The sequence below is a fragment of the Physeter macrocephalus genome, unplaced genomic scaffold (genome assembly GCF_002837175.3).
Source record: "Physeter macrocephalus isolate SW-GA unplaced genomic scaffold, ASM283717v5 random_109, whole genome shotgun sequence".
Taxonomy (NCBI): Eukaryota; Metazoa; Chordata; class Mammalia; order Artiodactyla; family Physeteridae; genus Physeter; species Physeter macrocephalus.
The window spans coordinates 63,757-80,321 of record NW_021145395.1 but is presented as its reverse complement, the minus strand read 5'-3'; the positions used below and the strand labels follow the sequence as shown (position 1 = coordinate 80,321).

The 16,565-nt window shown below is 58.4% G+C and overlaps 1 protein-coding gene across 1 annotated transcript in view; it reads right to left on the bottom strand.

Annotated features, from left to right (window-relative positions):
* Positions 1-340: 340 nt before the first annotated feature.
* The window catches only part of POLR1A (RNA polymerase I subunit A), a 75,396-nt gene continuing 59,171 nt past the window's right edge, over positions 341-16,565 (bottom strand). The window contains exons 24-34 of the mRNA XM_024129901.3: positions 16,088-16,302; positions 13,959-14,126; positions 12,915-13,050; positions 12,245-12,402; positions 7,433-7,559; positions 5,589-5,699; positions 4,686-4,976; positions 3,734-3,934; positions 2,391-2,508; positions 1,740-1,904; positions 341-1,356 (exon numbers count right to left, since the gene is read on the bottom strand). Coding sequence (XP_023985669.1) covers positions 1,256-1,356; positions 1,740-1,904; positions 2,391-2,508; positions 3,734-3,934; positions 4,686-4,976; positions 5,589-5,699; positions 7,433-7,559; positions 12,245-12,402; positions 12,915-13,050; positions 13,959-14,126; positions 16,088-16,302 — 1,791 coding nt within the window. The 3' untranslated portion in view covers positions 341-1,255. The remainder of the gene's footprint in view (positions 1,357-1,739; positions 1,905-2,390; positions 2,509-3,733; positions 3,935-4,685; positions 4,977-5,588; positions 5,700-7,432; positions 7,560-12,244; positions 12,403-12,914; positions 13,051-13,958; positions 14,127-16,087; positions 16,303-16,565) is intronic.

Below are 16,565 nucleotides of genomic sequence, written 5' to 3'. Positions count from 1 at the left end.
GGAGCAGTATGGTGAATCTCCCCAGGCGAGGCCTCCCTTCCCAGCAGCCCAGACACACATAGCTAGCTCCTTCCCACTGGCTTCTGCTCTCCTGGCCTCAGGGCCAGAAGCTGGCTGTGGAAGGGGGACACCACAGGGCCAGGGTGGGGTCAGAGTGGGAGGCTGCCAGGGCTGAGCTCTCCCTCCACGTCCTCTGCCAAAAAACCAGGAAGAGGAATCCGAGATGTGACTGCGCTGAGTAATTCCAGTCCCAGACTCTCAAGTCACAGATGTAGAAACCACAAACCAAAGAGCAAAGAACAAAACTAAAAAGCCCGCAGTCTTTTAGACTTTTTTGCTCCCAACAGCTAGTTCCAGTGATGTTTATTACTCAGCCTGAGTTGGAATAACATTAGACAAAAATAGAAACAGCCTCTGGTTTTACAAAGCCTCGGTACAAGTTCTCTGACTTTTCTGTCCATGCCAGGGCCCCTTGCTGCTGGTACCAGAGGTCAAGGGAGCCCGGATGACCCCGGATGGGGCAGAGCCTGCACGGGGACGCAGGCCCTCAGTGCTGGCTTGAGAGCAGAGCTAGGGAAAGACAGCCGGGCAACTGGCTCAAGCGGTACAGCCCGGCTGGGGATCCAGGGTTTTATGTCTGGGGGTGAGCCGCTGGGTGCCCGAAGAGACCAGCCCCGGACTCAGGGCTGATGTGGTTCAGAAGGACACATAGCCACGTGCCACCAGCAGGGCCAGGGCTCTGCCCCAGGCACCGAAGCTGGGTGGGCAGAGGTTGCCACCATCCTGTGCTTGCTCCACAGAAAGAGCCTTAGCGGGGGACTCTGTGGGAACTCTGTCCCCGGGGCTGGTGCAGTCAGAGGAGCAGGCCCTGGAGCTGCAGTGCTCCTGCGTGTCGTGAGCCCACAGGAGGTCTGCCCGCAGTCGCTGGCCGCGGCGCTGAGACCTCGCGCCCCTACCCTGGGGGGGCCGGGGGTTCCACCTCCAAGGCCTCCCGCAGCACAGGGGGAGGTCCGGCCGCCTCGGAGGGGCTCGGGGGACTTGGTGAACCTCGTGCGCATCCTGAGATGGGGAGGGGCAAGGATGAGCAATGTAGCCACTTTCTAGGTGAAGCCGGTCCAGCCCAGAGGCCAGCTGCTTTTTGGACCCCCCCAAAGTCACTGCCGGGCTCTGCACCGTCACCATGAACTGCCCGGGACTCCGGTCTCCCGGTCCTCTCCTGTGACGGGCAGGCCAGGTGGCCAGGGCCCAGGGGCTGCTATCTCAGGGGCTGCTTGAGCTCGAAGAGGCCCGTCCCGCCCTTGACGACCTTCCCGACCACGAGGCAGGCTGACGGGGACCTCAGCTCATCGTGGGATCCTGGGAGAGACACAAGAGTGCTCGTTAGGTGGCTGAGGGAGAGGTCGGGGGTGGTGGAAGGCGATGGGGGGCGGCACTCAACACTGAGGCTGGGCGGGTGGGGCACCTCCGAGGCCACGAGGGGTGGCGCTGAGGCTCGGGGCCTGATGGGAAAGAGGCTGCGCTGCTCCTGCGTTTCAAAGAGAGGAAGACCCTCTCCCTCTCCTCCAAAAGCCAGAGGCAGCTCTCCCATCTGCTGCCCGCCCCTGCCAGCTGCTTCCCGCAGTGAGATGCCACGATCTCCCCTGCATGCGAGGCGTGTGGAGAGGTGCCTGAGGGACGAGCCCGTCTGCCCAGAGCAGACTCAGGAGAGGGGAGGCCAAGGGCACCTGCCCACGACTGACCCATCATGGTGGCCTGCTTCAGAAACTGGAAGCCGGTCTCAAACGTCATCTGCTGCAGTGGGGAGGAGTTCGACCGGATCCCAAAGCGGTTCAGTGGCTTGTAAACACCCTCGAAGCACATGTAGTCAGCGACCAGGGAGAGATGGCGGGGGTCGACGGCGATGCCTGTCACGTGGGCGGCCGGCGAAGGGAGAGTTGAGCAGTGACGAGGGGACGGTGGGAGCAGCATCACCTGACACAAGGGCGCCCCCCTCCAGCTCCATCACCTACTCACTCAGCTCCCTAAGCCCCGACCTCGGCGGGCAGCCCTCCCTCCCCGGTCACCATTACTACATCTCTCTCCACTTCCATCCAGCAGCGCGGGAAGCAGCCTTGCAGGACACGAGACCCTAAAGCACTGTTTGCACTTGGGAACTGAAACCCTGAAGGCAGGATGAGGAAGCGGACTCTCCCTCAGAGGCCAGCAGACGAGAAACACGCTAGGAGGCCTCGGGGACGGGACTGACAAGACGGACCCACGAGGGACTCCCTCTCCGCGGTGGCTCTGAGGATCCCCTACGGGCTCCATGCTCACCGTACCCCTATTTCAGTTTCCTGCGGAGCTGGATTGACACCCCGGGACCTCCCGAGCGTCGCCCGAGCCCCTCTTACCGTACACGGCGAACACATCCTTGATCTCCTTCTCGATCACCCGCAGCGCGGCCTCGATGCCGTACGTGCTGGCCATGGCATGGATGTCATTGGAATAGAGGCGGCGCAAATCCAGGACCTGGGGGAGGCGGGAGGGGTTGGTCTGGAGGGCCTGGCCTTCTGGCCCTTCCTGCGGACACACCCAGCCCAGGCCGCACCCCTTCCTTGGCTGGCGCTCAAGCGCAGCTGATGACAAAGTGGTCGCGAGGTGGCCCAGGACTAGCGAAAGGAAACAGTGTAGGCAGAGCTGCCAACAGCACGCTGGCTGGGCCCCAAGGTCTGTCTCGTCACCACCAGGGCTAGAGGATGACTTGGTACCCGCTTCACAGTCAACAGGAAGAAAGGTGTTTGTCTGTTTAACAGAGAGACCTGTTCCCTAGGATGGAGGCTTCCCCTGGTAGGCGAGGCAAGCTCTCCAGCAGAGACCCAAACGCCTCCCCCAGGCACGGGGAGCAGGGCTGGGCCCACCGCATGGGGGTCAGCCGGGCCCCACCAGGGGCCTGGGGCTCCAGGTCGGCTGCCCCGGGGGGCCCACGGTGGCTCTGCACTGTGGCAGGTCACCCCCAGAGGCGACAGCAGAGACCCTGGTGGCCTGCCTGGCCTCGTCCGGACAAATCCCACGAGCACGACGCGGAGCTTGGCCTGTCAGTGGCTGGCCCTCGGGAGGCACGAGCCCTGCCTGCTCTGTCCTCGGGGAAAGCAGCCTGTGCGAGGCTCCGGGACAGAAGGGGCCTTAGTGGGGCAGTGCTGGGCGGGGGCGGTGGGGGGGTTGTGTGAGGCCGGAGAGCCTCGCCAGCTTGGTGCGCGCGGACTAGGGAAGAGTGAGCTGGTCCCGGCAACTCAGAATTCTGTGGGGAAAACTCATGCCCACGGGTCGAGAGCAACTCAGAAGGTTCTGGGAGGCCCACTGAAGCGGGGGGGAAGCAGGAGAGAGCCCAGAGAGGGTGGGGGAGCAGGCGGAACAGGGCGCACGGGCCTCTGCCGGGCGTGGGGGGCGGGGCGGGGCCCCTCTGCACCCAGGGCCTCCTTCACCCGGTAAAGTGAGCAGCCCCCAGGCCAGCGACTCATAAAACTACTTCTTATGAGTCTACTTCGGGAAGGTTTTAATTTCAAGGAGAAGAAACTGTACTCAAAGTGACTTGGGAAACTCTGGGTTCCGTAAAGTTAAGCCGGTTCCATACTGCAAGCCTTACCAGGCTCACGTGCATCGGGGATCCCCGAGAGGTGGGCCAGGATGTGCAGACTCGGTTTGGGGACCCTGGGCTGGGAGCGTGAACGGCCCAGGAGGGAGCGGGGCCACGCACCTCGGCGTACTTGAACAGCTCCGGGAGGTTGATGCCTTCTGTGTTTAAGACGAGCTCCTTCTCGTTCTTACTGTTGGTGGTTTCGTTCAGCAGGCACCTCGTGATGCCCTTGGTCGCGTAGACGACGGTGCCTTGGGCCAGGGACACTACCAGGGAGCTCATGTCAAAGTTGACCTTGATGAGAGGGAGTTTCACCATCACCTGCAAGAGGAGGGAGAGCTGGGGCCGGGGAGAGGGCCACCCCAGATCCACCGCCCGGGCTCCCCGGGAGACGCCTCCGGAGCCCCACTAGGGAATGCCGCGGCCCTGCTGGGGCGAGCGGGTGGCGGGCCGGGCCTGTGAACGCTGGGTGCCTTCGCGGTCACATGGCAGCCACCTCCAGTCACACAGGCTGAGGAGAAAACAGCAGAGCAATGTTTTCACAAATGTCGGTGAGAACGGTGAAAAGCACATCCACTCACACCACCCTTGATATCCTTTCAATCACCACAAAGCACAACACGTGTCCTTTCATGTGTGCAGTCCCGGTCAGGGCTTCGTACCCACGCTACCCCTTAGGAACCAACGAATCGGATCGAAGGAAAGGACTAAAAAGCCAGTCTGTGTGTAGACGTCCAGGCATCCAAGCCACCGAGTCTCTCAGGGAACACTGCAATGCTGAAGTTGGGGGCCAGGAACAAAGACGGTGTGAGAAGTGAAGTGTCTCTGCCGGTCTCTGTGACAACCGATACACGTTAACACACGTGTTGTGCCGAGGCCTGAAGTACAACGTGAAAGCACCCGTAGGGTCTGGTGGCTCAGATCCCCGCGCAGCAAGAGGACTGGCCCACGAGGGTGTGAAAGTCGAACGTGCGTGGCCACGACCAGGGGCGGCAGGTGCACAGCTGTCACCAGCCTCTTTAAGGGACCTGGGGTGGAGACGAGAGCAGCCAGCGGCCGCCCCGGCACTGACCTGGCACCACAGGCCGCCCTGGGTGTCGTACTGGTAGTCCTCTACGAACGGGTGGCACTCGCGCACGGCCCGCACCCGGCGCTCCACCTCCTCGGCGCCCTGGGGCTCCCGGCTGCGGGTGGGCCTCCGCGGCTGCGTCAGGGGGGCGGCGGGGAGCGAGTCCTCCTCGGGGCCTGAGCCCCCCTCCTCCTCCTGCGCCTGGGCCTCGGGAATGCCTTCCCCGGGGGCGGCCTCTTCCTCCTGCAGGTCCTCGTCGTCCTCGTCCTCCTCCTCCTCACTCTCGTAATCGACCTGGCGGGGGTGGGCGGGAGCGCAGGCCGCGTCACTCAGGCCCCACCAGCCGTTTGGACTCGGCCTGCACAACAGGCGCCCCTGCAGAGGCCTCAGCTGCTGGCTGACCCCGGCCCCGCCTGCTCCGTCGGCCGCCGTCCTCCCCTCTTCCCCTGGGGATGCCAGCCCCTCAGCCCCAGGGCCCCCTTCTCGGAGCTGAACCCCGCCCCCACCCCCGCCTCCAGCTCTCTCACCCGCGAAGCCGCTCAGCCCTGCCACACCGCCCTCTGTCCTGGCAGCAATCATGGCAGTGGAGGACCAGTAACGGGCAGGAGAAGGAGGTATTTTCACGGCAAAGAGAGGAGGCGGCCTGACTTCCTCTCCCTGCCAAAGGCCTCTGGGTCCTCGAATCTGATTCAGACGCAGGGACAGCCAGCCCTGAAGGGCAGCCCTGGGCCAGCCCTTGCCCACCCGCCACCGCATGAACACCGCCTTCTCAATGGACGGGTGCGCTGGGCAGACTGCCTTGCTTCAAGGCTCCAGATGGTTCCGGCACGACACAGAGGCGTGGCCTTATGCACCAGGGGGTGAGCCCTCATCTGTGACAAAGGTGTCACCTCAGAGTCCCCTCACCTCCTCCTCTTGCTTCTCCTTGCGTTTGGCGTCCGAGGCATCAGCGTCTCCCTCCTCGGCTTCGGCGTCCACAATGTGCCCGTCCTCTTCCTCGTCACCTTCCTGCTCTCCCTGGGGTTTGGGGACAAGAAAGAGAAAGATGAGCTCTAATACCCCAGTGCTTGGTGAATCCATCTCTCCACCCACCTTGCGTTTGGCGTCCGAGGCATCAGCGTCTCCCTCCTCGGCTTCGGCGTCCACAATGTGCCCGTCCTCTTCCTCGTCGCCTTCCTGCTCTCCCTGGGGTTTGGGGACAAGAAAGAGAAAGATGAGCTCTAATACCCCAGTGCTTGGTGAATCCATCTCTCCACCCACCACACTCGCCCACCCACCTGCCTTTCTCCTTACTCACCCAGCCACCCACCTGCCCGCCCACCCACCCATCCACTCATCGTTCAGCCACCTATCACCTTCCCAGCTACCCATCTACCTACCTTCCACCCCCCCTACCCACCCCTGGATTCCACGCTTCCTTCTCTGCACCCTACATCTTTACACGTACCACTCGCAAAATCTTGCATTTAAAAAAAAAAAAAAAGATAAAAAACAAAGGAAGTGCCAAGGCTTTTCAAGTCATTAAAAGAAGATGGCAGGGCTTCCCTGGTGGCGCAGTGGTTGCGCGTCCGCCTGCCGATGCAGGGAAACCGGGTTCGCGCCCCGATCCGGGAGGATCCCACATGCCGTGGAGCGGCTGGGCCCGTGAGCCATGGCCACTGAGCCTGCGCGTCCGGAGCCTGTGCTCCGCAACGGGAGAGGCCGCGACAGAGGGAGGCCCGCATACCACAAAAAAAAAAAAAAAAAAAAAAAAAAAAGAAGATGGCACTAGTGTTATTTCAAGTATTTTTGTTATGGGTGGAGATGAAGAGAAAGAGTTGTCTTGGTATTTTAAAAGCCAAATATTTATACCTTTCTCCTGGCCTTGGCCCCTAGTTCCCTATAGTCTCCTGGGTGATTTGAGAATTAAGACTGGGCAGCCTTTCAAAGACACCCCGTGCCCATCTGTGCTTGAGTTAGCCAACTGGTAGACCCCGGGGCAGGAGACCTGGCACTCTCTCTGTCTAGGTAGGCCAGGCCCTCATTTTAGGGATGAGGAGACAGGCCCAGAGAGAGGAGGTGACATAGCTGAGGTCACCGAGCCGGGAAGGGATAGGACCAGTCTTCGTTGTGGCCCTGTCCAAGCACAGCACAGCCCTACCAACTGCCGGCTCAGATGACACCCAGGGACCTGCCCCACACCGCTCCTGGGCCTCTTGGCAGATGAGGTACCATCATTCCTGGACTGTTTTGCCTCCACTGGTTTTTCCCTGGCTCTATCCTTTTTCGTCACTGTAGCCCAACTTCCCGGCTTCAAAATGCCTCTCTGGTCCTTGCCTAGTACTCTGTGGGCCTCAATTCATCTGGCCTACGTAAGTCAAAGGCAGAGTGAACGAAACCAGAAAAAGAACTTCCAAGACCTCAGTGGGTACAATTACTTTGAGTCTAACCTCAGGAGAAAAAAAATCACCGACAGAGGGGTCCCTGAGAGCAGAGAGATGGATGACCTGGGGCCCTCACCCAGGGCCAGGCAGACTGTGCTGCCCGACGTGGCCCGCCACACTCAAGAAGAAAATGTTGCTTTCCGGCTCTCTCAGAACAGTGGATAAATGCTAAGGTAAGCGGAGAGATGGGCCAACAGCAGGAGGGGGCTCGAGGGGCACCGAGGATGGTCACAGAGCCGTCCTAGGGGAACTGACTCAGTGAGCCACCACCCGATGTGCTTCCCAGCCCTGGACCCTCCCCAAGGGGCCCTGAGGGGACTCGCTCACCCGACTCCTCTCCGACTCGCCTGCGTTGTCTAGATCCCGCTGGCTAGCTCTCCGCGTGTTTACGCTTCTGAAAGCTGATGCTTTACTATTCTTCTTTCGGATGGATTCCATCAGAATCTTAAAGAATCTGAAACGAGAAGAAAGCCACGCAGCCCCGTTCAGTACCAGCACCTCCATTCTCCCCTCACTGTGGGGACAGGACGTTCTAAGGATCTCACACCCACCTAAGGTGACGTTGGGGACTTCTACAGGAGACGGAGACCCTGCCTCTCCCTTCAGCTCACTTTTCCCCCTCCTGCTGTTTCTGGGTGGTATATGGCGCATCGGAAGGAACACTGCTCCACACCCGATAGGCCTGGACTGTATACGTGCCGGGCCACTCCCGGGGTGCGCGGCCTCGATCACCACAGATGGTCTCTTAAGCTTTACCTCTCTCGTCCGGAAAACGTGGGTATTAAGAGATACCACGCGGTCTTGCTTTAGGGATTAGAAGCAACCCCACATCTGATACCTGTCATGGGGCGTGGCAGGCTGGCTGCTCAGTAAGTGACAGTTTTTGGTGCTGTGTGGTGGCCGTCTAACTAGGGTGGCAGGGCCTGCAGCGGGAGAGGGAGTCCAGGCCGGGACGAGGCCCACCTCCAGCCCGCCGCCTACGGCATCTCCAGGAAGTGGCACTGCTCGAGGCTGGCAACTCCTGTCTCCTCGGTGTGGGACCCCCGACAATTTGATGAGAGAACTAAGATGTGGAAGAGCTTATCGGGATCTCCAAGGCGGTGATAACTTACTTTGTGGCAGTAAGTCATGTCGACAGGTTAGAACAAAGCCAATTTAAAAGGACCAACTTGAGGCAGAGCCCAGAGGACCTTTCCTGGCCCCTGCGCCCTTCCTCCACAGTTATCTATTTATTGCTTCCTCTGGGCCTCACCCTGTCTCCCGCCCCCTGCTCCTTTCTTCATATAACCTCTTGCCTGTCTTCTGCATCAGACCATAGCAGCACATCAAACAGCCTTCTTTTAATTATATAAAGTATCAGTTCCTCATCTGCCCAGCCAGCCTTCCTGTGTTCTCCGAGCGCCTATGATGGGCCCACCATGTACCAGCCCTGAGGGCAAAGCAAGGATGAAAAGACAGGCACTTAGAGCTTTAACTGGAGAAGCAGGCAGGTCAGATGTTTACTATTTTGTTCATTAAAAACAAAAGACTGCTACTCTCCCTCCCCACTATTTTTTTTTCCCCCAACGTTTTAAAGTTGTACAGGGTTTTGGGCTGAGTTTCTACGCTTGGCAGAAAAAAGCCTCCTCACCACCGATCCAAGGAAGAGCCTGGTCACCAGGTGCTGTGGACAGGGACCAGAGGGCCAGACAGCGGGGAAGGCCGGCTTCACTTTAGAAAGATACGGTCCACCCAGAAGGAGGGGGCGGAAGAGATGTTTCCGAAAGGACAGGCTCTGGTTCAAGTCTCTGTTCCGCCAGAGTCTGGAGACAGAGACAGACGAGGGCCTTGACCCCATCTGTAAGTGTTGGGACCGCCCCCGGCCCACGCCTGAGCCTGCAGCGCAGACTGCAGGGCGCGAAACGACACGGACGGGGTGTGGAGCTGGGCTGCCTGTCGCCTCCCTCTGCTGTGGGGCTGGCGCCCGGCCTGTCCCTTCAGGTGACATCAGCCCTCTGAGGCTCCCCCGCCGGCACTTCAATCCCCGCAACTGGCCTCAGCCACCATCCCCCACCTGCTCCCACCCCTGCACGTGCCTCGCGGGGCTTCTGCTCGGGCCATGTGCGCCGCCATCAATTTCCCCAGCCTCCCATCGACCTGCTGGAGCCGCGCCCACGCCCACGGTGGGGCCTAAGCGCAGATGGAACCCCCCAGGAGACCTTCCCTAACACCCCCCGTACAAATCCTTTCTACCCCGCCTGCCTCTGCTGGTGAACAGGACCAGTGCAGAACGTGACAGAAGGTGAGAAGGGAGAATAACCCCCTGAACGGTAAGTGGCAGGCATGTCACCTGTGTGCCAGAAGTTCTCCTGGGGGCGCAAAGAGTCTGCCCTTCTGTGATCTTGCCCAGAGCCAGGAAACCGGAGGCCCACAGTGACTGCTCTGTGAAGGTCGTGCTGTTTGTCAGAATGTGGCAACTGAGGGGGAACCGGAGGGGGGCAGCTGCAGAGAAACCTCCGTCCCATATAAATAATTACCAGCAGGGAACATGACCCTCGGCTGTTTCCGAAAGTGCCTGCCAACAGCTCCACCACCTGCTGTTTGCAGAGTCAGACTCACAGAAGCTCTCGCCGCAGACTGCCGGCTTGGTGTTACACGGCTGGGGACCGGAGGCTGGAACTCACACCCCTGCCTCCTAGCTCGGTACTCCTGCCACCTCACCACCCCGGCCCACCTTCCGGATCATTTACACCCATATCCAGAGGGATGGGCGCCCGGACAGATACTGAGGGGAGCTTCACGGCTTATATACCTCCATCTAGGGAAGCGCCTCTATGTCTCTATTTTTTTTTTTCTCCAATCTGTGTCAAAAGAGTCTCAAGATCCCACAGCTGGGACAGAAGAAGGGAAGAAAGGGAGGGAAAAGGGGAAGAGAGAGAAAAGGGGGTGGAGATGAGAGAGGAGGGAGGGGAAAAGGAAGGGAGAAAGGAAAAAGAAAACGCTCCCGGCGGGGGGTGGGGGCGGGTCCCCTCTTCCGAAGGCACACCCCCATCGCCCTGTGGTCTCCAGGGGGCCTGCGTGAGGCTGCTTCGCTGCGTAGGCCCGGCAAAGGCAGCCAGACCACAACCCCTTCCACGTGCTGCTCCCTCTCTGGCCCCCCTGCCCAAGTCACAGGGCAGCTCCACCAAGCGCGACTGCGCGTGGCTTTGTTCATCACAGCTTTTCAAGTGCACAAGCCAAATACAAAGAAGGAGCTGACTAAGTCTTTCACCACTGGGAAGAAGCCAGGGCTCTTCCTTACCGAGAAGAAATTTTTAAAAAGTGATGAATTTTCAATTCCCCAAGGCAAGTGTAAAGAGAAAGAACTCTGAGCACAGCCTGGGGCACGCCTCAGGCGACCTACCTGCTTGGCAGGCCTACACCTGAGATGCACAGAAATGGGGCAGATCGCAGACCCCGCCTGCTCTTGGTAATTCTCAGGAGGCCACATGATCCAAATTCCTATTTCTCAGAAAAGGGCCGCCTGGCCAGCACAAACAGCTGCACGCCTGGGAGTGATGTTCCTCCCGGTTAATTAATGAGCCGGCAGCTGGGGCACAGACAGGTCTCCTGCGAGGTGACCCAGCACCCCGAGAGCACTGGGCCTGCCTGATAAAACGAGCCTCCTCCACCCCGGCGAAGAGCGACACAGGTGCTTCCGAGGCCCAGCAAGCTCCCCCGTCCAAAGGGCTGAGATCACATCCAAGCTCATCTACCACAACACCCGCCATCCTACATGCCACCTGCTAAGGGGGCCAGGCTGAAGCCAGTCCACATCTTCAGGTGAGGGCAGAACAGGGCCCATGGCAGGACAGCCACTCCCTCCCAGCCGCACTGCCCTGGGGCCTAGCCTGTGAGTGGGCATCACTCGGCAAATATTTGTGGGATGACTGAGTGCGCGGACGCCCTGCCTCGACTCTGCCATCAGCTCTCTACTTCCAAGCAGCTCCGGAAAACCTGAGGGCCGTTCTAGACCGAAGACAGTGGTTAGTGGTCCGTGGCCAAATCCTGCTGACATATGGGATCTATTTCAGCCTCACCAGGCCTTTTTTTTTTTTTTTTTAATTAATTAATTAATTAAGTTAGTTAGTTTGTTTTTTGGCTGTGCTGCGTGGCATGTGGGATCTTAGTTCCCTGACCAGGGATCGAACCTGTGCCCCCTGCATTGGAAGCGGAGAGTCTTAACCACTGGACCACCAGAAGTCCCCTCACCAGGCTTTTAAAAAGATATGAATTAGTTGCCAATGCTTACAAATTAGAGAAGATTTATCTATAAAAAGTAAAAGCAAGCAAACAGCCAAAGAAAGAAAAAGGAGAGGCGGTTTTCTTATTATTATTTTCCTGAATCAGAAGGTCTGGCCACCCTGGCCCACATCCCTGCCCGCTTGAGGCCGGTGGTGCGCTCTCCAGCCGGACGGGGACCCCCAACCTGCCTCACCGGCCTTCTCACCTGCCGGCCCCGCAGCCATCTGAGTGTGCGCACCACGATCCAGGGTCAGGCGGCCAGTCAGAAGTGCTCCGCTGGCTCTTCCTGGCTTCCCCAGCCCCAATATGCCCACCCTCCTACTCCTGTGCACTCAGCACTATGGCCCGTGCTCTCCAATGTCCGACAGTGACTTGAACTGGAGAGAAGATGCATGGTCCTTCTCCCCACCAGAAGGGAACCAGAATTTCTCTAAGAAGCCGAAGGTAGCCCCGGTTATAGACCTGTGTTTAAGAGCAGCGTGCTGTCAGTACCCTACTCCTTCCTAACAGAACATAAACGTATCAGGACCCACATCATGACAGAAATTAACACCACGTGCTGGTCTGACATCACAGCAGCACCACTGCAACGGGGCTCTGTTCTCTTTATGGTACACAAACTCCTCCATCTTAAAGCCTACAAACCCGAGTACACGAGACTCATGGGCCAGAGAGAAAAACAGGGGGCAGAGATGGGAATGTAGTTAATGCAGTCACACCCACAAGCCAGATTAGGCTGCAGGACCTGTTCTTTTTCTAAACACCTCCTTTAAAGGAATCATTTGGGCAAAAGCACCCAGTCTCCAGGAGTCCTGTGGCCAGAAGCCCTCAAGGTCCATGACAAAGTCAAGCAATAAGCACGGCCTGAGTCCTGACCTTGTTTCCATGAAATGCAGGATGTCCTCGGGTCTCAGGCACTTTTCCTGCTGGTAGTACGCGTGTGGCAGGAACTGAAACCGCAGCTGGTACACCCGGAACTTGTTCTGTTTCTCCCCCATAGAGAAGGACTCCTGGACATCAATTTTCTCCAACACCTAGAACCAGATTGACAGGCAGAAACCAATCTGCCCAAAGCCTGGGACTGAGCATTACAAGTGGGTTATGGGAAAACTGAGAATTTGCAGGAACAGGGGCTGGGACCACAGGCCAAAATCCCAGAGAAACTCCATCAAGCTCTGCTGGTGTAGATCCCTCGGGGCGTGGGGAGAGAGACCCCCCCCCACCCTGTAGGCACACCTCCAGAGAATGGCCTGAGGCTGTAGGCGGCAGGCTCCAGCAGGGCTGGTAAGCTGACCCAGAAAGTGTCCTTATTCTTAAGGCATGGAAGAATGCTGCAGACCAGTGAGTACCTTGAAAGCTTCCTGATCCATCCCTGCTTAGCACCTGGCAGAGAAAGCCTCCCTCTCACTGGGTGGAGTCTGAGCCAGGGTCTGAACAGCTGGCACAAGCTGTTCTGCCCAGATGGCAGACTAGTTGGGAGGATGGATGGGAGGATGCAGGAAAACGCCTGCAGCCAGCCTGCACTGGCTCCCAGGCAGACAATTACCTCCCCGAGGCACACCCTGGTGAGCTGCTTCTTCAGGCTTTTCACTTTCTTCAGCGCTTTCTTGGTGTTGAACACAGGCACGCTCATCATGGGCGTCTTGATGTTGGCGCTGGCCACCATGAGAATCTCCCTCAACCTGTCACAGAACAAGGGCGCATCTGATCGTAAGAGGCACCCGGAGTCGCTATTTTTGCGAGGCCTTTCTCACAAAGATGTCACAGTTCTTTCAGGATCTGCGAGAGACCACAGGATCTCGTGGGGGAGATATGCTGATCAGGGAGTCCCAGCTCTGGCCCCGCGCGTGACAGCAAGGGACTCTTCTGTCAGCTTCCTCCACTGGAGCACAAGCTCCTCAAGGACAGGGCTGTGTCTTCTTCCTGTTTCCTATCACCTGTGCCTCGCATTACAGCGTGGGTGCTTACTGAACGAATAAGAGATGCAGGGAAGGGAAGCAGCGTCTGCAGCGCTCCCACTAGGCACAGGGACCACGGCTAGACCTCGGCCACGGCTCAGTCAGCCTGCACGGCCCGACTGCACGGTGCACCCCGCCCTCCTCCCTCCCACAGGAAGCTGAGGAGCCTGAGTCACTCTGCTAAGAAGTAGCCGGGCCAGGCAGGTGAGCCTGATCTCTGTTCTTTCCTCTCACCCAGCGGCCATCATCCTGCAAGGTGCATACTTTTACCTGAAGGGCCAGGGCCCCTTTGGGTCATGTTCTAGGTGAGTGGTGCCCCCGAAGGTGGGCAACCAGATGGCCTGACCCCGGGAGTATGTAGTTTCACAAGCATCCCAGGTAACTTGGATACAGGAGTTGGTGGAGAGATAAATGGAGATGCTAAGAGGCCTGGGCATGGATACAACCACAGAAGCCCACTGGGCTCTGGAAATTCCAACCCTGACCCCTGCGCTTTGCTGAGACCCTGCCTCTCTCTCTCTCACACATACACACACACACTCTCTCTCTCTCTGTCTCTCTCTAATGAAATGACTCCCCCGCCAGGAGCGGGCTAGGACAGAGCGAGCCCCTGCACCCTCGCAGTCCCCCACCTGGGAATGCCCAGGGTGACATTCATCTCGCCTCTGCCGGCAAAGTGGAAGGTGTTCAGGGTCATCTGTGTGGAGGGCTCCCCGATGCTCTGTGCGGCCAGCAGGCCCACGGCCTCTCCCGGGTCACACAGCGAGCGCTGCCACTTCAGCTGCAGAAGAGTCCTCAACCTGGAGATGGGGCAGGGGACAGCAGGAGTCAGGGGCACAGACACTACCTGCCTGTCAGGAGCTGTCAATGCCACCCGCAAGCAGGGTACGTGGACCTGTTACCTCTCCCTCTTTCTGGCCTTGTTTTTTCCTAAGGAAATGGTCCTTCTAAGCCTTAAATTCCGGCCAGTGACCCTGAAATGTCCTAAATGACACAGCACAGAGCCCAGCTGGGTAGCTGAAGCTCTAGATGTCCATGCTCGGACTGTTCACGTTCACCCTGAGAATGTCACGGAACTAGTGAGCTCACTATTCACGTTTCCCTTTGTTAATTCTTTTTTGCCCACTAGTTGCGACAGCTTGAAGAGGACTTAAACCTCCCTCTGTACAAACTAGGAAGAGGTGCACTGAGCAATTATGGGGATATGGGGGGGAGGCGGGAAGGGGGTGCTTACTTTCTTAATTAGTGCAAATGGCTACAGGCCACATCGGAAATGTGCGCACTCTACAATTTTGTAATTCACCAACCCTTCTTCCTATGAATGCCGGCCCTTTTAGAACAGCCAAGGAACACTGTATTACCCCGGAACATAGGACAAGGAAGAGGCTCAACAAACAGAGACTAAATGGGACATTACGTTTGAACACAGAGGAAGGTAATAAAACTACATTTCTATGCAAGTTCTTTTCAAAAGTCAGACTTCCTGCTGACCTGATGTGTCTTCTCTCCCTATTACTTCAAACCAGTGAGGTTTGAGTGTCTACCAGTATTCCCGACAGGAGAAACCTTCAAATGCCTCCAGAACTTTGGAGTTGCACCCAGAGCTTGCTGCTTGCTAACAGGTCCCCTGTGAGAGCCACTGAAGCATACGCCGCCTCCCTGTCTCGGCCCTCTGAACCCTCGTGCTGCTCCCCAGGGCCAAGCTCGCCCCACTCCTGATGCAGCACAGCTGGAGGGAGGACCCACATGGTCCTTCTGAAGGTAAAGGGCAGCATCCTGAGCTGTAGGGAGGCAGGTGAAGGGGGCTGGGGATCGGGGTCTTGCTCTTTTAGGGAAAGCCCAGCCGGTAGCTGAATCACGACCCGGCATGACTTACTCCATCTTCGAATCTCTGAGGCCTGCCTGGAGAACGTACTTTAAAGGATAAAAAGTAAGAGCCCTGTCTCTCCCCTCCAGGCCCTCCACCCACGTGTTTTTCTTTGCTCGTCCCCCTGCTGCAGTCCTACTCCCTGGACCCTCAGCCTCTCCGGGCACCTGGCTGGGTTTCACCGGGCGCAGGACGAGCAGCCAGGCTACAGCGGATGACCTCAGGCTTCCGGCTCTGCAGGCCAGGCTTAGTGAGCTGAGTGGGAAGGATCCCTGGATGACTGCTCTGAGACCGACGCCCCAGCAGGCATTCCCTGGGGGCCGTTTTGATGTTTTAACTCACTGTGGCTCAGGGCTGGTCCATGCCTGGCTTCCCACTTGCCTGGGCCAGGGGATTTCTTTCTCCTGCTTTATTTCTTTGTGAATAAGTCTAAGCTCAGGATTCCATGTGGTCCTTCTTCCTTGAGGCTTCGAAACCCAAAACTCAAAGGATCGCTGGAATATTCAGACTAAACTCCTTAGGAAAGGCTGAGCTGTGGTGTCACAGGGGAGAGAATGGTCTGTCCCGGGTCACAGGGTTGGCAGCTGCTGACCAGATTCCCTGATTCTCACATAACCGTGCCCACCACACCACACTCAAGAGAAGGGGCCACCTGTGCAGGGCTCTGTCCCCGCAGAGCGCTCTTCTCCACCGTGGCCCAGATGGGGGAGGTGCACTCCTGCCTACCTGCTCTCATCCGTCCCACAGGCCTCAGGGCCTGCAAGGCGCCCTCTGTTTCACTTCCCTCCTTCTTGCTGGAGTCCTGAACCCAGGAGGCTGCCAGAGTGGGCAGGGAAGGGCCTGAGAAGCAGATCCTCGCTCTGTGTGTGCTGTGCAATAAATCAGTGTCATCACCTGTCCAGCGAGAGCTCCGATTTCTCGTAACTCTCCTCTGCTTGAGCTGCCCACTCGCGACTGTAGTCATCCACCTTCTTTTCAAATGTTTCTGACACTGATGCAAAGTAGATGTCTGGGCGCCAGACAGACAGACTGGGGTCAGGACAAGGAGCCGCCTTCTTCTGGTATTTCCTCCGGCTTTGCTCATCTAACTCAGCCCACATCCTCAACATCTGAAAGGAAGGATGGGCCTCAGCTATGCTGGAGGACACCAGGAATAGGCTTCTCTTCCTGGGATGTCCAGCAGGATAAGGAGAATCAAAGGCACTGGCTTCAGGGCTTCCCTGGTGGCGCAGTGGCTGGGAGCCCACCTGCCGACGCAGGGGACACGGGTTCGTGCCCCGGTCGGGGAGGATCCCGCGTGCCGCGGAGCGGCTGGGCCCGTGACCCGTGGCCGCTGAGCCTGCGCGTCCGGAGCCTGTGCTCCGCAACGGGA